This window comes from Solea senegalensis, linkage group LG2 (assembly GCF_019176455.1).
Source record: "Solea senegalensis isolate Sse05_10M linkage group LG2, IFAPA_SoseM_1, whole genome shotgun sequence".
Taxonomy (NCBI): domain Eukaryota; kingdom Metazoa; phylum Chordata; class Actinopteri; order Pleuronectiformes; family Soleidae; genus Solea; species Solea senegalensis.
Window position 1 is genome coordinate 5,902,512 of NC_058022.1, and position 23,478 is coordinate 5,925,989.

At 44.9% G+C, this 23,478-nt stretch overlaps 1 protein-coding gene across 1 annotated transcript; it reads left to right on the top strand.

The window, feature by feature from the left end:
• Nucleotides 1–10,122: 10,122 nt before the first annotated feature.
• On the top strand, nucleotides 10,123–23,282 carry LOC122765038 (insulin-like growth factor-binding protein 5). The gene is made up of 4 exons (XM_044019079.1): nucleotides 10,123–10,850; nucleotides 18,515–18,729; nucleotides 18,823–18,942; nucleotides 20,056–23,282. Exons 1-4 carry the CDS (start codon nucleotides 10,514–10,516, stop codon nucleotides 20,191–20,193), a joined length of 810 nt encoding a protein of 269 aa, XP_043875014.1. The 5' UTR covers nucleotides 10,123–10,513; the 3' UTR covers nucleotides 20,194–23,282.
• The last annotated feature ends 196 nt before the right edge of the window (nucleotides 23,283–23,478 follow it).

A 23,478-nucleotide genomic window follows, 5' to 3' on the forward strand; every position in this document is an offset into this window, starting at 1 on the left:
TCCCCCTCTCACTCACACAGCACTGTGGGCTACCTGAGAGGATAATCAGGCCGACTGGCAGATAACACTCATAGACGTGTCCACAGTTAGTTGCACTGCCTATTCATCAGGATAGCTCATGTAGGCTATGCAGTGTAAGCTCAGCTACCCCTTACTTTTCATCACTGAAACCACCAAGTTAGCTGTTGATGGGATCTCTATTGTTGTGCTTAACATTTTAATGTTTTATCAGTATGGATAGTAGTCAACAAGTCAAACATATTATTATTAAACCATATGTCTGGCTAGTAATTGTCAATGTTGAAATATAGTGGTGTATATTTTCCTCTTCCTCTCATAATACTGTACTTACATTCTATATTCATGCAGTATAGTATAGTACAGTATATATACTATAATATAGACACTGGTATTCCCACTCCAATCACATGCCCTGGTATAGAACAGTATTTCTGATTTCCCCAAGTACCACCAGAGGAAGCTTGCGTACCACTGCTGGTACACGTACCACAGTTTGAGAAGAACCATGGGTAGCTGCAGTTTGTTTTGCTGTTTCCCAACATGCCCTCTAACTAAGCCAAACTAATGTGGTGAACACGGCAAGGTAATTTCTGCTCAATATTAGCTTGCTAGCTTTATAAGCCCCTGATGTGGCAGTCATACAATGCAATGCAAAGTGTGATTTGCCTGTCCAGTGCCAACGGGGGTGCTAGTCTGAAACTTGAGCTGTGGTCAGGCTCATTGTTGGACAGTGTGGTTGTGCTTTTGACCAGAAACTGTATTTTGAAGTGAGTGGTGCAATATTTCACAGACCTTATATAAAAAAGAATGTACATCGTCGCCCGGATTTCTCTTGAAACCAATGACAAAATAATAGTGTATTGAATATCCACTAGGGAGCGACTCAGCTGGTTGCAGAAACAACTTGATTTGAATAGAAGTTTATGGGGAAATCAATCCGTTTCCCACTTGACTGATAATGTCAGTAAACATTTTCCTGAGGAGTTAATGGTCTCGGTGACCGGCTTCGATTCTTCTTCAACAGAACATGATGTCAGTTTTGTAAATGATGTTCCCATTAAGAGAAAAATAGACAGAGTATGACACATATGAATGAGGACACCAGTGTGATTGACTGCTACTCAGTTGCAGTGAGTGTTTATCCAGCAGAAGAATCCACTTCTGAACCTCGACATTTTCAACTGTGCGGCTTTCTTTTCTCTGAGTAGTTTGAGAATGTTGCAGTTCTGCCTTTCCTCCATTAATCGTGATGCTAATCGAATTCCTGTGAGCAGCGTGGCACAAGATTAGAAAGAGTGTCATTTTGAACATGCATCATCAGTATCAACACATTTGACAATGGCTTTTAATCAAACGTTACTCACTACGGTTTTAAGGGGAACACAATGTGAATCGGTGTCCACAGAGAATTGTTTTTGCTACCTGGCAAAGCCTTTGTCTTTCTCGTAGCAATCTGCCAAAATGCAACCACACCTGGCTCTTAAAGGGAATCGGAGATGGCACCTCGGTTGGTTTGTTACATGTTACGCCCAAAACACGCTCATAATTACGTTCAGCCCATGTGTCAGTCACAGTGACGCGTTCTCTGCTATTAAACTGTCAGAGGTGAAACTCGGGAATGCCCTTCGCGCTGATATCGTCAAAATAGAGCCAATTTTGTTTACGCTGTTGTTCCAGAAGACGCTTAAAACATTTCTGCCTTTCTCTGACTCAGCCTCCTGGCTCTGAGTGTAGACGCGGGGCCTGGCGTGTCATGCGAGCACGTTGATGTGTTTGATCTGCTCTCCAGCAGAGTCCTGGCACAACGGTTCAGTCTCTGGCAGATTATTGACTCTTACTGTCCAAAAAAACATTGGTATACCAAGATTGGCTCATCTCGCAGCCGAGGTGTCCAGTGTCAGAGTATTGAGCCCGTAGCTGTTTCTTTACTCCGATGCATCTGGCACTGAAATGCATCTGTTGGCTTGACCTTTGTAGGCATTTGTTTTTGCAGCAAATTGGAAAGAAACTGTATGTTTTTTTATAAGATTCTATATATTTCCCATACACTGTTTATCTTAATACATGTATGCAATTATTATTTATATTATATATTAACATTTGTAGACAGCAATTCCCCTTTCTTCTCTCTCTTTTTCCCTTGTGTGTTTATGTGTTTGTCTTGGCACTGCTTCGATATCGATGGCTAAAGATAAACGAGTTCAATGTGTGAGGTGTTTTCCATGCTTTCGTTCAAATGTGGACGTTTTGTTTGAATCGTGTAACAAAGCAGAGTGATGTTGAACATTAACTGAAATGGCTAAGCTGACAAATTGTGTGTGAGTGTTTAATGAACACTTGAGGTGCACTTAAAAAAAATGCAAATATTATTGAGTTTGCTGCGCGCCATACACACACACACTCACCCACACACATATATATATATATATATATATATCGCTCTCTCTCTCTCTCTCTACATATATATACATATATATGTATATATATATATATATACATATATATAGAGAGATAGATAGATAGATATAGGTTGGTTGCATAAGGTGGCTTGTGTTCGCCCCTTGCAAACCAACCTCAGGCTGGTCTCATAATGGATGCCAGTGCAGCGTGTGACGGCAGCATCCTGCGTGCAGCTGTTGTTCTCACTGGGATTTTACATCAGGCCACAGAGAAGTTGTCGATCCACTGCTGCCTCTCATCACTAATTTCAATATTTTGTGCTTTTTCGGTTTAAAATCCTTCGTGCCCACCAGTGACACTTGAAACTGCGACATTAACTCCACACTTTTTAGACTCACTCGTAGAGGGACGGGACCTCATTCCCGGAATGTAAACAGTGTCCGCCATCTTTCAACAGTTACGCTAACAGGACCAAGTGTCACTGGTGGGCACGTAACAAAGGAAAGAAGGAAGCTATTTCTCAACTCAGGGGAAACGGAGGTTGGGAAGCACAATTTTTCAAAAATACTACCCCTTATTCTAGTAATACAAAGCTAAATGTAAATTGGTGAAGTATAACTAAGACAAAATGTACACAAACTTACATTTTCAACCAGAAAAGGCTGACAAACAGTGAGAGAAAGCAGCAAACGTATTGTTATATTTACACTAAAGAAAAAATTGAAACTATCACTTCAAGTAAATCAAATTTTTCATAGTAGTAAATGTAATAGCAGGGAGAGAAACCACAAATACATTTACCTTTTAACAAAAACTCAGTGTTCGCCATCTCAAGCTAAAGGGTTTGGCCATGGACCAGACCACAAAGCAGAACCGTTGAACCCCTGGTGCCCACATGCTCCACCTTCGTCTCATTGTTTGAATGGGCTTTGTTTTGGAAATGCTTTAGGCCGGCCATACCTTGAGAGGCTATAAAAAGACTTGCCACTTGTGTAAGGTTTTTTAAGACTTAACAGCCAGCTTATCTTGATCTGTGCACTTTCCATCACCATCTCACACCATCTCGTGTTACAAGACCGCGCAGGTCTCCTCGTGGTCATGTCGAGGCGATTCCACGTTCATGGAAACCCACAGGGCGAGGAGAGAGCGAGGAGGAGGAGAGCCGCAGATCTCTCCTCCTCCTCGTTTAGCGAGTTCAGCGATTTTATGCACGTTCCCAAGTGATCTGGTATTTTAGAAAACAAACCTTATTGGAGAGATTTATTCTTTTGTTTCAAAAATGAGCTGGGAATTGGTCGAGGTGAGCCAATGCACATACACGACTGAAACCACCGATTTTCTTTCCAGTCATTTAAACAAGATTTCGCCCGTTGATGTGGATTTTAAAAATGTTTCAAAGCCAATCCTGATATCAATGTTTTTTCTACTGGAACTATCAGTGCCTCCTATTTTGCAGATCTTCCTGGAGTTTCATTAAAATTTGACCATACTGACGCACTACAAAAGTCAGTGTTTTCGATTCTGCACCGCAAACAAAAGACTCTGAAACAGCGTTTCACCATAATAATATATCAGCGCTCTCCAATGAAACCCAGACACATGAAATTATTTTAGTTTAAGGAGCTGTTTGCAGCACAAAGGTCCACTGCTTTCACAGAAAATAAAACCACACTTGTTTTTTTTTCTTTTAATTCTGTTAATCACAGCTCTTCCTGCGCCCACAGTGTTGGTCCAATCTCTTTGCCCCCGCCCAAGCACGTGCACTTCTGCACGTCTTCATGCCTTTCTCGCACTTTCATAGACGTCACTGACTCTGCAGCTTGGCATTGTACCTCACTGTTTAAATGACACAGTGCAGACTGCTAACAGGTTCATTCCTGGAGCTGTCTGCTCCCAGCGCAGATACACAACAACACCTTTTTGTATGTCCTAGGGAGTGGGACTGTTTGTGTGCCCGCGAGTGTTTGTGTATACCTTTTGTATACGTGAAGTGAGGACTTGACAAAGTGGAACAGGAAAAATTACAAGCCGCATTCTCTGGCATTCGTTATTTTCCATCTGTGGGGGGGTATGCACACACACACACACACACACACACACACCTGCCATTCACAGTGTACTGGAACACATAAGCACAAAAGTGCCATTTGTTTCACACATACAAAAACATGCAATTACATTCATACTGGTGCAAACAGTAGGTATTGTCCCTTCACACATATACACATACAGTGTGTACAGTGGTGTAAGAAAAATAACAGAGGGGTTTTTTTTTGTTTCACAATCTCTTTACTGACATTTTCAAAGACATAGCAGATACCACACACCGAAAAGAGACATGAGACAAGAGACAACATAAGACTCAAAACAAAACAAAACTGAACGTTAAATATCAAGGCATGAATCAACAGCTGTGGGCCGGCCCAAGATCTGCCGTGCCACGACACCAATAACACCAATCGGTCACTCGGAGACATCAGGAAAGTCCATCTGTCGAACACAGACAAAAAATGGGTCCCACACACCTGATCTTTTCAAGTCTAACAGAAAAATAACTTTGGTTTTAGCGAACCTGCTTCAATCACGCCATAAACAAGCAACCAAACAACAGGAGAATGTTTGATCACTGCTTGAATGGCATCATAATGTTACCGTGGAAATGGTGTAAACCACTCCACTACAGACCGGCAGTATTTTCTTTTTCCATTGGCTCATTAAGTTGTTTCAAACTGCGATTTTGCTAGATTTCGAAATCGGTGTGTTCACGTGGGTGTCACGCTTACATCATTGCCAATCGGAGCCAGAGCCAACAAAAAACCTGCGTCTGATTCGACGTCATTTAACCCTGGAAGCGAGGAAGAAAGTAGGCCAGTAAAGTCTGGAAGTAAAAGATTCAGTGGAGGGAAGCAGAAGTAAGACAGAGTGGCGAGCAGCTGTCGGCACAAACCGAGATTCAAAACCAGTCACTGTTGCACTTTCAGCTCATAAAAAAGCACCTGCTCATGTTGTGTCACCTGAAACAACACGTCATCTCGTTATCATTCTGCGTTTTGCTCCACGAAACAGCTGACTTAGGTCAATTTGGAGAGTTTTTCACCAATTCAACCTCCTGCGATCAATAATTTGCGAGCATAAAACAGTGAATATGCCCGTAAGTAAGTAATTTTCACCACCATCACCTGAGCTGAACATGTTTTTTTTGGCCTTTATTTGGCTCTTGGCTTGTGACCAAAGGGTTGACGTCAAGTCCCCCGTCAGGTCAAGGTCTGGGGTATCCCTGATCAAGGTACCCAATCTCTGTTACTCACCGTTTATTGGACACTCTAAATAGACCCCAGCCACATCTGGTGTACTTGTGCCAGTCCTAAGCCCGGATAAATGGGAGGGTTGTGCAGGAAGGGGGTCGGCCAAATCCAATGTGCTGTGGCGCCCCCTAGAGAGGGAGCAGCTGAAAGACCATTTTGGTGAACATTTACTCTCTGTAATAATCAGACGTACTGATATTGAACATGCTCGAGCGATGTGAAGCAGCGACAGTTGTGGTCGCGCAACGGGCAAGAATTTAAAGCCACTTTCACAATGACTGAAAGCCAATTCCATCTTTTCCCTTAGCAGACAAAAACCAGATGTTAGCAGGTGTTGGTGGTTTTTTTTGACGAGTGGAAACGGGGCTCGTGAGAGCCAGTGATGCAGACGTTGGCATCATTAGTTTCAAATCAGTAGCCCTTGTGCTTCGTAAACAACATGTTGATCTTTAGCTCTGAAAAATCTGTGGCCTACACCCTCTCTCCACAGCCACGTAAACAGAGCAACACAATGATTTGCATTTGGTGAACATTGGGAACGTGTCCATGGTTGTGTAATCCCTTTGTTGCTTTAGCCAATGAATAACATTCATCTGGGAGAAGGTGAAGCCATTGATTTGCAAGACTCGCAGAAAAATAACATGGCTGAAACCCTTAGCTGCTCGACTATTCATCAACAAACAAAAAGTGACTTTTTAAACAAAGGCCTGCGATTACAAACTAACAGCTGGTGATCCCAGGAGTGCATGTTTATGCTGGACAATGCCGGTCGTGATTCACGCAGCGAGTACAATGGGTTCATGAATAGACGTGAGACGGTTTGTGTCTCTGATTTTTCGCTGGATGGCAACAGCTGTGGGATATTATCTGAAATCTTTTCTGACCTCTGCTCATTTTCAGGTGATATATATCTATATATCTATATATATATGTACATATATATATAGATATACATATATTAAAATAAATGTAAGTCAGTGAAAGAGCTTCTGAGTAAGTATTGTTTCTGATGCCTGCTTACACTTCCTCCTGAGTTTTAAAAGCGACATTATCCCACTAAATAACAGCTTCAGCCACCACTTCATACACATAATTAGAGCTGGAAGATTTGTCCCACTCAGTGTCTTACACACTTGTTCTTTCACATAGCAACTTGCAGTAATTCGGAATTCAGAAAGCAGGTCAAATCTCACGCAACCAACTGTGCGTCGCTCTTGCAGCGTCAGATGGAATCGGGCTCATAGTTCAAGATTTACGGTTAAAAAAGGGAGAGCGGAACCAGTTGCCGCTCGTAGATTTTCTATAAATGTGGATGATGTCATTTGGAGTCTGCGCAGTAGTAACCGATAAACCGATAAAGTCCATGAACCAGACAGACGTCAGTACCAGTGTTCAAGCGTTACATTCCATCCTGTTTTTACGGCATCAAATAACCATATCAACACATGCTGTAACTGTAGCCTTTACGTTGTTTAAGTCATAAGTCGTGAAGCGGCGGTGGTCTCCTCTCATGACCAAGTGACGTCCCTTAACGTCATTCTTTATTCACTCTGTCCGTCTCTATTGCACTTCTTTGCATTTCCCTTTCATCCGTTTGCCAACTTTTCCACCTCCCTCGAGCATAAAAACCTGAGGAAGAAGGTTTTTATGTTTACATTCAGGTGTTTTATTGCGTGAATCTCAAATGGGCATCAAAACGTGTGAACGTCACCGGTAACTGGAGCCGGAGCTGTGGAAGAAAATGAATAAATGTCGATTGTGCTGCAAACAGAAGCCAAATATTATTGGAGGTAAAGAGGCTGTAGAGGAGGTGTGGTTTATGACCTATACTGCAATCAACATGTTTTGGCTTTGACTTTTTTTGGGATCTGTCTTCCATATACACGATAACATCATATATATGATGGTGTGTCTGCCAAAGTCAGGGCATTGAGGGCAAAGGAAGTGATGATAACATATAGCCTGTAATTCCATACATCCTCAGTTTGTACTCGACAGCAAATCCCCCCTCGTCGTATGTCATCCTGTGTCGTCTCATGCCCAGCTGAGATTTGGTGGATGCATCATTAATCCGTGCCGCTCCACTGTCTTAATCCCATTCATTATCGCCGCTTGGGTTTGGCCAAAGTAGCCCAGATTTATGTCTTAGCTCCCTCTTGCTGGATTTTACCGCTCCTGTTGGTTTTGGAGGGAACTCTGACTCACCACAGCGCAGGAGCTCTGGCCATCGCCGTTCACTCTGTGCAGTTCCTGCGGCTGCCGAATCAACGTGTGATCCCTCTCTCTCTCTCTCTCTCTCTCTCTCTCCTCTTTTTTTTAATTTGTATAATTTCTCCCTGTGTGTCAAAGTCAGGCGCCCGCTCCAGATGTTTATGGTTGAAAGCAAAAGATGGGAAGTGATAGCATGGTTGAAGGAATGTAAGGGAAACCAGAGGGAAAAAACCATGGGGAAAGAAAACAGTCCAGATATGTAAACAGTGGTTATGGAAGCCTTCAACATCCTCTGCAAACCCAGTTTTAAACAATCATGGCTGAAATGAAGTAAAGGAAACACTAAACATGTGCCACACTAATGTTGTGGCGAATCGAGTTCCTGTGCCGTTCCAGAGAAAATTAGAAATGCCCATGTGAATTTCATTTCATATAAGTGAGAATGTGTAATTATCCAGTCATTGATTCCATGGAGAATATGCCGTATTTTTGCTATGAAATAAACACTTTCAGCGGCTCTATTTTTAGACGCATGCACTAATGCAGTAGCTGAATTCACACGGGAGTCCACATCGCAGGATCAAACGCTGTGTTCGAGCCACGGTTTCACTGTGAGATGTGTCATTGCTGTGTAATTTCCATGGTAGGTTGTGCACAGATGACATGAGGATGTGCTCCTCCACAGTTTAACCGTTGTTAACAGTGCCTTCTAGTGGCCGCTAACCTGCTAAACCAGCAGCAGCAGCAGCAGCAACCCTCTCCAAGACTGCACACTCGCAGGATTAAATCAAAAAATTCATGGCCACATTTGGGAAGTGAGTTTTCCCGTTTATCAAGCAGCGAGTGGATAGTGGCAAGGAAATCTGATATAAGACACTCGGTTGTTAGAAAAAGGAAGGGGAAGATAAAAAAAAAAACAAAAAAAAAACTCCCTACCTGCAAAGATGGAAAAGAGCAGCATGTGCCTGCTTTAGAGCACATACTGTATGTAGCTCAAGCACAAAAAAAGAAGAGGAAGACGATGGAGCACACGTGGAAACAATCAGGCGTTATTCTGCGTGCAGGCTGTAAAATAATAGAGCTCAGTTGCACTTACGTTGTCAGGCTTTCGCCTCAAATCCCAGAGTTTGTGACATATTTCCATCCTTTTCTCTCTCACACACACATTCTCTCTGGGTCTTGTGTGTCTTGTGTGTGTGAGTGAGAGAAGCAAAGACTGGTTACATTTCATGAAAAAAATGAACTGTGTCCAGTGGAAGCGACAGGTGCACTGTGGGATTTAGCGGTCACTGCGAGTGTTAACCCACCGTAAACTGTGTGCGATGACATTCCTCTGTCCTCCAGCATCCATGAGACATTTCTGACTCCATCCAAGCGCCTATCATTGATCAATATTTAGGGATCGCCTCCTTTGTTTGTCTTTGCTCCATAATAAGAAAGAAGCCAGGAAAAAAAACTGGAAACAATCTTTTGGTTTGTGGGGCAAAACAAAAACATTGGAGCGTCCATTTTATCACCGTTATCTGCCATTTGTGGTTAAAAAAAAAAACAAACCCCGCACATGTCAACTGAGAACATGTAACGTAGCCCTTTTATAATTGTTTTTGAACGATGTGAGTGATCTAAACAAATTATTTTCCCCCCGGAGAACTGGAGAAATGTTTTATAAAGGAGGTTTTCAGACGCGATCCAGTAAAGTGTCATCTTGGATAAATGAAACACATCATTTCATTACTTTATTGAGTTTGGTGCCATTTCTTTTTTCTTTTTTTTTTCTTTTTTCTTTTTTTTTTTTTGAAGAGGCTTTTGTTTATACGAGTCTCCAGATTAATTAAAAAGGAAAAGAGAAAAAGAAGCAAGTTATTTTACCCAAGTTGAGATTTTCTTTTCTTTTGAGTGATGACGACTTGTTGATTGTGGCGTTTTTCTTGCACTTGTGGGGCAGTTAAAATGAAACATGACATATTTCTGATGATGAGGGTTTGTTGCCTCTTGTACCTTGGCATCAGTTCAGCATTCAGGGTGAAAGAGCGATCCTCCTCCTCCTCCTCCTCCTCCTCCTGCTGCTGCTGAAGAGGAAGATAAAAAAATGTTTGGCCGCCTGCCAAGCCGTGGAACAAGTGCGCCTCCCTTCCCTGCTGTTTAGCGTATTCATAGTTAGGGGTTTGGGCTCGGCTGTTTTTAAAAAGGCACGGCAGCTCTCTGGTTGATCAGTCTGCTCTGTTGGAGAGAAAGTATTGCGAGTCCAAGCTGAAGGGGAGAGAAGTTTGAGGTCTTGTGCAAAGAATTGTTTTGCTCCTGCAGAGAACAGTAAATCAATATTCGGGGGACAGAAAATAACGCATATATTTTTAGTCATTTCAAGTCTTTCTTTTTTTCTTCTTCTTCTTCATTTTGCACGGTGCACATTATTTTTTTTAATAGATAACAACACTCTTGGATAAAGACTCTTGGCTTTAGCTTTAACAATCGGATTATCTGACTGAAGCATTGTCTTCAATAGACCAGTCTACTTTTTTCCCCCCCTCCTCCTCTTCGCAGGTTTTTTATGCTATAACTGCAAAGAAACACCAACCATGATTGTGAATTTTTGCCTCCTGGTGACATGTATGTTGGGGCTGCTGTCCGGGTGCTTGGGCTCATACGTGCCGTGCGAGCCTTGTGACCAGAAGGCTCTGTCCATGTGCCCTCCGGTCCCGGTGGGCTGCCAGCTCGTGAAGGAGCCCGGCTGCGGCTGCTGCCTAACGTGCGCGCTGTCCGAGGGGCAGGCGTGCGGCGTGTACACCGGGACTTGCACGCAGGGACTGCGCTGCCTGCCGCGGAGCGGGGAGGAGAAGCCGCTGCACGCGCTGCTCCACGGCAGAGGAGTGTGCACCAACGAGAAAGGATACAAACCCGCTCACACGCCTATAGGTAAGACGCGACAAAGAGACGCACCAGCTGCTCCGAGCGCACGAAAAAACCGACGAGTTGAAAACAAGTGCGCGCGTCAGTGCAGAGCGCACGGGCAGCCTGTGCATCAGTGTTTAACAACATCTTGCCCCATGTGAGAATCAGTCGTGCGCTCATGTGTGAGGTATTTAACGCAGATAAAAGTCCAGGTTTTTTTACTAGAATAAATGACTCTTAGAATGATTGTAAAGGCTGTGTGGTTCCATTCCCTCTGCGTGGTGACTTGTGCCATGTCCTGCTCTCTGACAGAACGTTTGTTTGACAGATGGTTTGAGGTGCTATCTGATTAACTCTTGTCCGCTGCAGTAATTAAAGTGGCAGCAGGAGCTTTACTTCTCTTCTCTTCTCTTCTCGCCTGCCTGGGTATTTGTGGATGGACACATCAGGCGTCAGTGAACGCACCTTTGATGGCGTGTCCGTGTCGTGCGCTTTTTAAAATTATGACTTAAACGTGCATACAGTGAGCTTGATAAAAAAAAAAAAACAACAACAACAAGAGAAAACAGGCATTGTTATTGGTGCCAGATAATGCTGTGATTAACGCGCACGGCGTGGTCCCGCGAGCCGGAGAGTGTGGGACGGTTGCTGTCAGGCTGCGGTGCAGCGAGACTCAGGAGCGGTTGACAGTCATCCAAGCCGCCACCGCCATCCCCCCTGACATTAAAATAATTACATTTGAGTGATAAAACACAATTTCCCTTGAAGGATTTTCTCTTTGCAATAATCAACAACAACAACAAAAAAAGAATGTTTCCTATAGGTTTCGAGGGCGATCCGTGCGTAAAAGTCGTGTTTATTGATGGATGTTGTGAAGTTTACAAAGACGGAGAGAGTGGAGGAGGGGGCGCGGGGACGTGGGCTTAGCCTCTACGTTGCCGCCAAGAAACAACGCGTTTAACAAGTGTCTTGTCAAACGCAGCGATTTTTCATGTGACAAGAGCGCGTCTTTTTACGCATTTCAACCCCCAATGACGCAAAGAACCCACAACAACGTTTACAGACTTCATCAGGAGCGGATGAGGTGCCACACTGCAAACTTTGCTCGCAGTTAAGATAGATTTAGGTCTTGAGGCTGTACCCCCAGGGTGATGTTTAGAGTCGGATTACCACTAAATCTGTAGCCTCTGCCTGTGTCTGTCTCTCTCCCTGTGTGTGTGTGTGTGTGTGTGTGTGTGTGTGTGTGGGGGGGTGGAGAGAAGGAAGGAGAGCATGAGCCAGAAGCCCTGAATGATTTAAGATATTTCTCTGTGCAGCAGCAGCAGCAGCAGCGGCAGAGAGAGGTCCACTGTCACTCAGAGGTTTTTCAGCAGCTTGTCAACAGCTAGATAAGTAGGTGGCAACCACAAAGGTTTTGACTTCGTGCCTCATTCTGTAAAAGGGAGGAAAAAAAAAACAGCTACGACCACTGGACTCATTTTGGCTGCTGACAGAATCATTAGGGATTTCATCTTAATGATGTTACGACACAATATAGACAAAAAAAAAAAGGACATTTTGAGGGTAAAGACTTGGTTTTCAGGGTTCGACACGGAGAGTAATGGGCTAGGTAATGACTATAGAGGTGTGTGTGTGTGTGTGTGTGTGCACATGCTCGCCCTCACAAATGCTTTGGGTGGGGTTATGAAGGTGTCTGGGTGTGCATTGTGTGTGATTGTTGTGAGCGATGACACCTCGGGCAGTTCTGTCTCACTCTGGCTTTACACGCACACACACACACACACACACACAGCTGCAGTGTCTTTGTTGGCCCACAGAGGTAATCAGAGCATCTTTTCCTGCCGCTGGCGGTGCACTCACTGCATGGGCGCTCAGTCACAACGCAGTGATTCAGCAGAATGCCTCCGGCTCCCTCTTTTCCTCTGAAGGGCCTTCTGTCTGTCAGATGGCTCTGTGGATGGGAACTGTTGAGGTGAACTTCTGGCTTCCTGTGGTGTGGGGTTGCAGCTGTCTGTGTGTGCTCTACCAGCTGAGCAAGGCAAACACAAGGAGGAGGAGGAGGAGGAGGAGCTCGAGTGTCTGCCACACTCGGGAGGCCATGAGAGCAGCAGCCTACTAAATATTGACTAGGGCAGCCAAACAATGGGAGAGAGGAATCCTTGCTAACCTACAGTCCCTCCCTCTCCCTGTAAAAAAAAGAGTCCTTGCCATTACTCTTCATGTCCCTGCAGTGCATTAAGTCATGTTGCGCTTGTGCCATGATCCCAGGAGTTGTGTAAAATTGTAAGGCACAGGAGGTGGTATATGTTTTTTTTGGGGCACTCAAGATTGTGTTAGCAAGTGAATCATACCCCTGGAAAACGTGCCAGAAGATATGACTTCATGGCATCAGGCCCGCAGTCCTTCAGGCTTCTGAGGGAGGCTGTATGTCTGAACAGATTGCTCTTTGCCAAGAAACAAAAGACGATTAGGGAGTGGCTTCAACTCCAGAAATACCCCACTCTCACATGGACAAAAATGCCGTTATGCCCCTTTATATTACCACCACAGAAGGAAACCTGGGGTCTCGACCAGCAACTCGAATGCTTTCCATTTGTTTTAACGCTTTGCATGAAGTCCCGACCTGTTGCCAGAGCAACATTCTGAAGTCATGGCAGTTTCTCACATGTAATGTTGTACTTGTCATGCAAATGCAGGCATGCGATGCGTAACGCCTGCCAGAGAAGTTCACTTGCACACGCAGCGACCTTCACGTACAGAGTTCCACATGCCTTCAGTGAGCGATGCAGCTTTTGAGATTCACCATCTGCTTTCCCCATGTCCACAGCTGGTTGCAGCTGAGGAAGCCGCGGCTCCGGCCGTACGCTTGGACTAATGGCAACCAGCCACCGGTTGCCGTGTCTGTTGTGGACGTTGCGTGCACATATGGACACGCTGCTGTGGCGTTGGACATAGCTCTGGTCGCATGCATGCATGTGTGTGTGTGTGTGTGTGTGTGTGTCCCGCCCCGCCTGACAGCTTCATGACAGGGCTCATGTGAAAGGAAAGACCGTATGTGGCTTTTCAGATCGTCTCACCTTGAACATCTGAGACAGCGCAGTGAAAGCCTAGCACACTGCAACCGATCTGTTGCAGGTGCCCGGGAGAATTATTGCAAAGGTCAACGTATCACATGAAGACAAGAAGAAAAAGCACACAGTTCATGGAAAATACGATGCAGGAGCACACGAGCGCAGGCGATGTTTGCACGTGTTTCAAAGCATCATTCTGAAGCGCGGTCTGTGGCACTTGAGCGATCTGTGGCAAGCAAATAACCCCTTGGGCACACTTGGCCCGATTTCGCCCTGTAAAACTTTTAAGAGTGATATTTGTGCACCTTATTGGTCGCTGACTCCTTCAGACTGCTGGTGGCAGCAGCTGGAGAAGAAATCAGCACTTGAGCTGCAGTCGTTCAGAAGTGAAAGCTTGCTGTTTTTAAAAAAAGGCCAGCTATGGCCTTACGCCGTGTTTTAAAAATGATTATGTCTAAGTGATCGCACATGCAGCAGCCACTGTGATCTCACCACTGACACCTGGTCACGGGCCAGCATGGCACAAGATAGGGCGCCGCAGGGGAGTTGCCGAGAACTCCAGTCACTTGCACAACAAACAGCAAAAAAACCAAAAACCGCAGACCTCTTAGGTTTCTGAAGTTTGAAAAAAACATTTGAGGCTCCAGTGGCTTCTGTGAAATGTTGCTCAGAGTGCGAGACAGGTGAAACCCTCTGTTGTTCCCAAGTCATTTTGGTCACCTTGAATCATATATATATCTATATATGTATAAATAGAAGCGGGCTATTTTACACCGTCACACTGTACGTGCCGCAGAAAAGGTGTAAAACACAAATTCCCGCCCACTGTGATGTTTCTTTTCATGCCGGTCAGAGCTCGGCCTCGTGCCGCACGCTCGGAACTCGCCAAAATAGCTGCCGCAGCCGCCTCGGGAGTGAGAGCGTCGTCACACCCAGCAATTGTGCTGTGGCGACGGTGACCCAAAAAGGGATCGCGTCTGTCCAGTGCGGCTCGTTAAAAAAACCCAAGCTCAGATGTGGGACGCGACCTCAGACCAAAATTAGGAATGCACAGCGCAGGAGCCGCGCGCCGCGCTCTGATAATGTGCTTTTCACATGACCGCTCACATCACGGCCCGAGTGTTTGTTTACACTGCAGTCGCCGCAAACAGGTCTGAAAGTTTGCTTACCTATAGGAGCCTCCCATAGGTCCTGTTCTGTGATTTATAATCCTTGAATTGTTCTTGACGCTATTTATACCACGCATTCAGAAAAGCAGGAAACTTTTTGATTGCAGTGAATGTATTCTGCGCGCACAATGGCGTGGGAAGAGATATTTCCTGCGTGTTCAGTAGCTGAATGGGAGCAGGCACGACTCAGCAGTCAATTGAAACAGAAGTCTGAAGGTTCTGGAAAATCACGTCTCACGTGATTGTAACTTCATGGATGTTTGGATCCGGACCACTGTCACCTAATGAACGTGCTGTTAGATAACCAGGCTATTGTACTTTGTCACCTAATCTGCAAATTCCTTTGCACCAAAGCCTCTCAGACCCATTTCTTTTTGGTTATCAGGGCCAAAGTGTTTGCCCTGCTACACACACACACACACACACACTCAGTCCACTGTTCACACCTCCCTTTCTGCTCTAGAAACCGTGAGGTTATCAGGCCATGGCCTTCTCTCATATATTAAGTAGCTGAGGCCGGAGGATGGTTTACTAACGTCATGCTTTTACGCGGCGCAGTCCCTCGGGCTCGTTTCTTCTCACAATTATCTTGTCATACCCGCCAATGAGATTAAACAACAACCCCTATTCACTGCCCTCTTACATCTTGTAAAGATGTAATTTCAGATGCCGCACAGAGACTGGCATAATCAAAGGCAGGGGGGGAGAGAAACAAATGTGGTGTAATGCTTGGGAATCCAATGAAAGGTCGGGGGAATCTATTGTCCAGGCCTCTTTTTTTTTTTTTTTTGCTATTTAAATGGTATTATTATATTCTTAAAGATGCAGTGGATAGGTAGCTTATCTTTCACGCTTGGACTGCCGCACATAAGAAACTTGGGATATTCATGAAGCATAATTGTGTGCAGATGTTAATTTTTAAACAGAGAAGTATCAGGTGCACCTCCTTTGGCGTCTCCGCCACTCTCGTCCTAATGAAATCTTTAGCTCAAGCCGAGGGAGAGAGAAAGGTAGCGGGGTAGCGGCGCAGCTTTGGGCTTAGCTGATTCAATGGGAGAGCTGTACATGACTCGGCTCACTTGGCTCGCGTCCAGTGTCCTGGCTGAGTTTCAGGAGTTAAACACAGACCCTCTAAGCCTCCTTTACAAGCTGGGTACCCTGAGCATGGAAAAACTGAGTTTCTGTGGCTGCGCTGAAGAGCCCACTTCAGAGGAGATGAATTTAGTGATTTTTTCTTTTTTGTCAGGGGAGCACAAAAGAAGTCAGGCGCTATTGTTGCACGATTTTCAAGAAGCAGATTACAAAATCTTCTTCTTCTTCGTCTTCTTCTGCTCCACATTTCTAACAGCGTTCCCCTGAGGACAGATATTTTCTCAGAGTGACCGGTTTGTGAGGTGAGCAGTATGGGCCTGCTCTCAGTCCGGCCATTTGTATGTTAAAATGAGATGACTCACGACACAAGAATGCATGTTTAAAAAAGAAACGTTTCTCCTCCAGCGTGTGCTGCGCGCCTCTGCCAAATATGTGGCATTTTAATCAAGTGCCCCGAGAAGTAATTGGACTGTACAGAGAGAAAAAAAAAAGAAAAAAGAAAAAGAAGAAGAGTTTTTCCACAGCGGTCACACGAGCGGCGCACATGGAATGCTTGTTTGACGTATTTATTTATAGCAAGGAATAGCTCCGTCGTCTGCGCGGGGAGACACAAGGACATATCTAAACACAAACCAAGGCCTGCCAAGTCATGAGTTGTGAGATTAATTTCAAACACACAGCAGTGAACAGCACAGAAGCCAAAGACCCAATTCTGGTAATCACCCTGCCCCCACCTCCCTCGTTCCCCTCCCAGAGACTCCAGACGCTCATGCTGTGTCAGGCTCTTTGAACATCAGCTTCTCGGGAGTTTGTGTCCCTGTTACGTCCAAGTACCTTTTCTCTGCGGTGGGTGTGCGCTAACAGGCCAGTCAGCGGAGTTACAGCAGCTCATTAAAATCATATTTTCCAACATATTCTCCATACTAGCGTGCAAGTATGGAATGATTTGACTTTCAAGAGCAATTGGCCCGCGCTCCGTGGCTAACATTCCTCTCTCTTTCAGCTTGTCTGGCCCCGTGCACCACGGCGGGTTTTCTTGTCAGATAAATATAACCAGGGTCATCCACTGGCACCATCGCTTCGGCCAGTTGGGGCCTGGCAAAGTCCCCACAATAACTCTGCACTTATGGTACAGCTAAGCCAAGTGGTGTGGAAGTAAGTGGCAGAGGGCTTCTCTCTGTGGCCTCAAAGAACCTCTGGCTGGGGGTCCAGGCTTAAGAGGCTGAACCCCAAAGAAAGATAGGAGAGCACGGGGGTGGGGATAAAAGGACCTCAACCTGTGACTATCCTGTCCAGACTCCTGAGACTACAGTGCCCCCTGGGGGAGCTGAAGTCACGTCTGGTGGAATGAAATGAAGTGTGTAACAGAAAATGTACAAGCATTTACACGAGTCCGCAGAGCGCCTGGATTTTCCTGCGCTCGGCATTTGAATCGGCTTAATGTGGGACACATACGCTATAAAAGCTTGTTTCTATTTTTTTTTTGTCCAGATAATGTGTCCGCACATTTTCCAGGAACGTGTGATGCAAGTTTCCTTCCGCTGAAGAGATCTGCACACTCACAGTTTGTGTGTGTCAGCCGGCGATGAGATGTTTTTGAGCTGCGTGCACTCGTGTCAGTAAATGTTATAAAAGACACTGCGACGGGGGGGGAGAAAAGACGAGTTGAGATCAGTTTTTACTGTAGCTGTACGTCAGCTGTCGATCTGAGCTTCTTCCCCTTCCCCCCCGCAAAACAAATGTTAGGCAACATTTGGTGGCACAAAACCCTGGGAAAAGCACCTGGTGTTGCACTTTATTTGGGTGCGACCAATAAGTTTGGTAATTTACGACTGTTGGCCAGTAATGACTGATTCTCAATCAGACACTCGTCTTTGTGGAGAAGATTTATATTCATACATTCATTCATTCATTCCCGAGTCTTAACCTTTGCGCTTGAAGAAATTCCAGCTGTACTTGAGTTGTTGATAGTCATAATGGATATTTATAATGCATTAAAAGGTCAGGTCAGCTCTGTAAGTCATTTATGCCTCTGTTAAGTTCCTTGTTTTGGTTTCACAGGCCTGTCACTTAATTGTTAAATTGTGTGTTTCGTCAGTATTGTTTCCAGCTGTGAAAGGTCACAGTGAAAATGCTCTGGTGAAATACACAGTGTGCCAGAGCCAAGAATAGATAATAATAGAGCCCAAAACTGAGCTTAAAATAGAGTAAACACTTGCTGAACACCCGTCATGTGGACAGAACAGGAGGAGGTCTCGCATGGCGACTAGAGAGCGCACAGTGCTCGGTTTAGTTTGAAGTGTTTCCGTGTAAATGTCCCACACTGATTGTCGCCTTTGTCGTCCGTCCGCTGCAGATCGTGAGTCGCGGGAGCACGAGGACACCATGACCACAGAGATCACGGAGGATTTCCCGCCGGCTAAAGTGCCGCTGCTTCCCAAAGACATTGTGAACAGTAAAAAAGTCCATGCGCTGCGCAAGGAGCAGAAGAGGAAGCTGGGCAAGCAGCGCTCCATGGGCTCCCCCATGGACTACTCCCCTCTGCCCATCGACAAGCATGAGCCGGAATTTGTAAGTGTTCTGTTTAATGTAATGCGAGTGGAGAATGAACTCTGTACAGGGCGACGTGGTTTGACTGGAACCCTGTTCTCTCTGCCCTTAAAGGGTCCATGCAGGAGAAAACTGGATGGGATCCTTCAAGGGATGAAGGACACTTCCCGTGTCATGGCTCTGTCTTTGTACTTGCCCAACTGTGACAGGAAAGGATTCTTCAAGCGCAAGCAGGTGAGATTAAAATCTCTTTTTTTCCTCAAATATTTTGTCTCACATTTCTTTCCCCCTGTACAATTTCAAGTCCTGACCCTTTGAGTCACATCACAGTTGAACGTGGCAGTTGCTGGACACATGTGCCGCGTTTTCTGAGACGTTTGAAAAATGCTGCGGGACCTGCGTTTTAATACGGAACGGACCAAAATAGAGACGATGTGATGCAGTTATCCGCATTTACTTCCTGATTGGCTCTTATCGACCATGACATCGGCGTCATTGATTCATCACGCTTGTGTCACATGACCCCCCCCACCCACTTTCTGGAAGGAAAACAGATGCCCCCCCCACAACCCCTTAGTGTAGAAAGAAATGTGGAAAAGTGCGAGGATGAAGGTGTACTTCTCGACTTTCCTTCTCTTCCATTTTGTCCGGTTCACGTGGGCGTTTGTGGGCGTGGTTTATCTCCGTTTGCAGAGTGACCTTTTCCTTCAAAATGTGAAACACACATTCATTCAGGCCGCTGTGAATTGTGCCGTTACTGTGCATATAAAAAGGCTAATTATGAGGCTTTGAGATTTATAGTGTATTAACCTAAATGTTACACAGTGCACCTTAAGGCCCTGGTACCGTGGACCCTGGTATACTCGCGCATCAGGGTCCTGTAGTATCTGACTTCACCATTGGGTGGCGGTACAAGTCAGGACGCAGGGAATAGGACGCACTCCTACCAAAGAAGAAGAGAAGATGCCTCATCTCCCTCGGCCTGAAAGGTCAGGGGAGTCTAGGTGTCAACCGGTTCGAGGGTCAGATGACCATCATTGGCGACTAAATGTTTATTTCTGCTCGGCGAGCGGAGCTTAATACTCCACCTACTGGTGGGGAGGAAATTCAGTTTGTCCACGCGTACCCCGATGTGCTCTTTGAGCCCGGTTTCAAAATCCGGGCTGCCTGTGCGTTGCGCGTTATGACGTGAATCGTGTCGTGCGGCGCCTCTTTGATCAGTGGATTCACTCGCTAGTAAACGCGTAAAAATATCAGTCACAAAGTAGTCGACAGTCCGTCACACGTTCTCTTCCACTCTTCCACTGTCGTCTCTGACCCCCGTACCTTGTGTCTTGCATCCCGCAGTGCAAGCCGTCCCGCGGCCGCAAACGAGGCATCTGCTGGTGTGTGGACAAGTACGGCGTCCAGCTGCCCGGCACGGACTACAGCGGCGGGGACATTCAGTGTAAAGACCTGGAGAGCAGCAGCAACAACAACGAGTGAAGTGGGGAGGACCACCCTTGACCCCTATCCCCCCAACCCCTAACCACCGAGTGACCCAGGGTCCATGCCTCCTCACTGAATCACACCTGTATGCTTCGCCCCTCTGTTCACGTCGAGATTTCTGTTTTTGTTTTTTTTCAAATTGGGAAAAAAAAAAAAAGGAAGAGGAAAAAAAAAAAAGAATCCAAACGAAAGAACAGGCTGAAAAAAGACACCTGTAATCATTTTTTTTCTCCTTTTTTAATCTTTTTTTTCTTTTGTCGACCGAGCACTCATCTTCAAATGAGGGGGAAATGTCCCGGGAAGATTTAAAAAATATATATATATATATATATAAATAATCCCTTGACTCTTGCTCACAGGACCCCTTGAGCCGGGTTCCCTGATCGCAAATCCATGAAAATATATGCACACAATGGATATATTTTTATAGAAGCTGGGGGTTTGAGTACACAAACACTTTGTATGATGTAACATTAACACAAAATCATTATGGAGAGAGAGAGAGAGAGAAAGAAAAGCATCAGGCACATTGATTGAAAACAGATTTAGGCTGTGGAATATAATGCTTCTGTGGACTCGAGAATTGGCTGTTGAGTAACTTTGTCCTTTTTTTGTCTATTTTTCCGAAAAAGAAACGAAACAAGCGATAGGGACATGACGCAACAGTTGACTCTATCTGGGTATGTGGTTCTGTCAGAGCACTTATAAATAGGGGAACCTGCTTAGGTATGTCATTTAGATAACTTCACAAAATGATGCATGCTTGAATGTGCGTACATGTGTGTGTGTGTGTGTGTGTGTGTGTGAGTGTGTGTGAGTCGTTGCGGACGACGGGAGTGAGCCTGTTTTCCAGAAAAAAAAAAAAGAATGTCCTCATTTCTGTCTCTCATTTTTTTGTTCGATTTTTTTTGTTTTGTCACAACCGTCATCGCTAGCGCTTGAAGTGGTCTCGGGGGCTGGCCTTCTCCTTTAAAGTAACTGTGTGAGCGTATAAGCCGAGCGTCACGGACGAACCTATGTGTAAGTGGCTCTTTGACGATGTAGCTAGCCTGATATGCCAACTGTGCCTATTTTGAACAGACAATGCCACGCAGGGCGACGCAGAGCCGAGAGAGCGCCGGCTTCGCTGGTGAAATCAAAAACAAAGAAAAGTAAAGATTTTCCGCTGAAGCGAAAAGGGACTCAAGTTTGACTTTTGGATCGCTTTGAGTTCGGCGCGCAAATCGCACTCGCCAGTCCGGTCCGGCCCCTTCTCTGGTCCAGACGTGTGTAGTGTAGCTTTGTATGCTTTTTTTGTTTGTGATGTTTTCTTTGCTTCCAGTGAAGTAAACACCGCTCCACTTTTTGAGCCATGTTCCTTTATCAAGTGGTCCCCCAGCCCCGCCCCGCCCCAACCCCCATTACTGCTACTACAGTGTAACCATGGTGTATTACGTTATGTTTAAATATAGTTATTGAATGTTGTTTTTATTTTTATTTTTTTTTCCTGTAGAAACAAAAGTATGATGTAATTGTGCTTGAAAAAAAAAAGAAAAAAGAAAAGAAAAGAAAAGATTTTTAAAGAATTTGAATAGTTTCCTTGTAGCCTGTCAGGGAGAGTGACCCAGAGTCATTTGACAACAGGACAGTCAGAGAGAAGCTAACCCCTCTGGAATCCTTCAGCTTACATGCCTCCAGGGACAAAAAGAAAGAGAAGTTTCCCCACCTGCATCTACAGGGAGCGTGGGGAACAAAACAAACATGTAACAGGTTACAAACAGGGTCATTTAAGTAGAGTTCTCTCTCTGTGTGCAAATCACAGTGCCTTCCTACAAGCGAATACATTAAATAGTGACGTGAAAGTGACATGGATATCATTGTGGGGGCGACTGATACTTGATACAACGATAAAGAGGTCTGGGCTTTTAGTTCTGATTAAGAGAAGACGTGAATGTGGTCGGACAAGAACGACGTGTGAGAAACCGCAGTCAGTCAGTCAGTCAGACCTCCCTCTTTCTATGACAACCAATAAGCTAGGGTTCTTGCTTTTTTTCATGTGAATGCCAATGTATATGATTGCCAGAGAGGGGAAGCCAAAAAGGGTGTTGGAGGCAAATTAACTACCCCCCTTTATTGAAACAAAGGGGGGGGAAAAAGGTGCATCCTCAGCGGCTTCCGGTTGTGAATATATTCAAGGTTCCTCGCCTCCTCTTTCAACACCAAATCCCCCACTACCACTTTCGAGAGAGAAAAAGAAAAAAAAAAAAAGCAGCTTGCACTTATTTCAGTTATTCACTATTGATATTGACATTCAACGACGTCCTAAGATGTGGTATGATGAAGTTAGTGGAACACAATAAAAAGAAAAAGGAAACAAAAAAACCTGACACAAAAGCTACTTGTTGTGTTATCTTGTGCTTGCCTTGTAAAGGCGACGCTCTGAGGTAATATTTATCGACAGGGGCTGTGCAGCCCATGCCTGGGACCTCCGATACGCAAACATCTTTTTTTTTTTTTTGTTAGGGAAACCTAGATGGAAAAGTTCATGGTGAATCATCGCGGAGGAGAGAGGGACGGAGGAGGAGGGGCGAACGCCATGGGCAGTGGTCATAATCAGGGCGTAGCCACTTTCCACCCCCCCCCCCAATACGGGGGTCACCAACTGCATGATGTTAGATACAGTTAGCTTAGACAGTTTCTGGTCAGAGAGTCACGGAAATCTGGGGAATGCAGTACTGCAACCAGGAGGAGAGGATCCAGGGGACGCTCCAATCGTATGTGGTGTCATTTAATGTGTGGGTCAGTCACAGGTGTCGATACTTCAATGGGGATTTGTTGTCTTTACGTGTGGTTTTGCAGGTTGAAGTTAAAAGTAAAAAAACTATCCTTTATCGTGTCAGGAGCAGCTCCTTTGTTTCCCAGCACCTGCTTGCGAGTAGTGACTTCCTCAGTTTTCTCAACTCCTACTTGGTTTGAATTCATATTCACATTATACACAAAACATTTTTTTTTTTTTTTTTACTTCAGTAGCACAGTAATGACAGAAAAGTACAGCTTTTTCAGAATACATAACATTTTTTTTTTTTTTTTTGGATGTAATGAGACGACACAATTGGTTCTATTTTCTTTTCGTAATTTGGTGTTCACTGGCTTGTGAAATAGACCCATCAGTGGCAGGAGGATAGTGGGAAATAAAATGGTCAGTATTTGGAAATACATAAGGCAAAATAAAAAAAAATAAAAAAGACAAAAAATCTCAAATTATTAAAGTGAATATCACTGTGTAATATTTATTCAACTTGT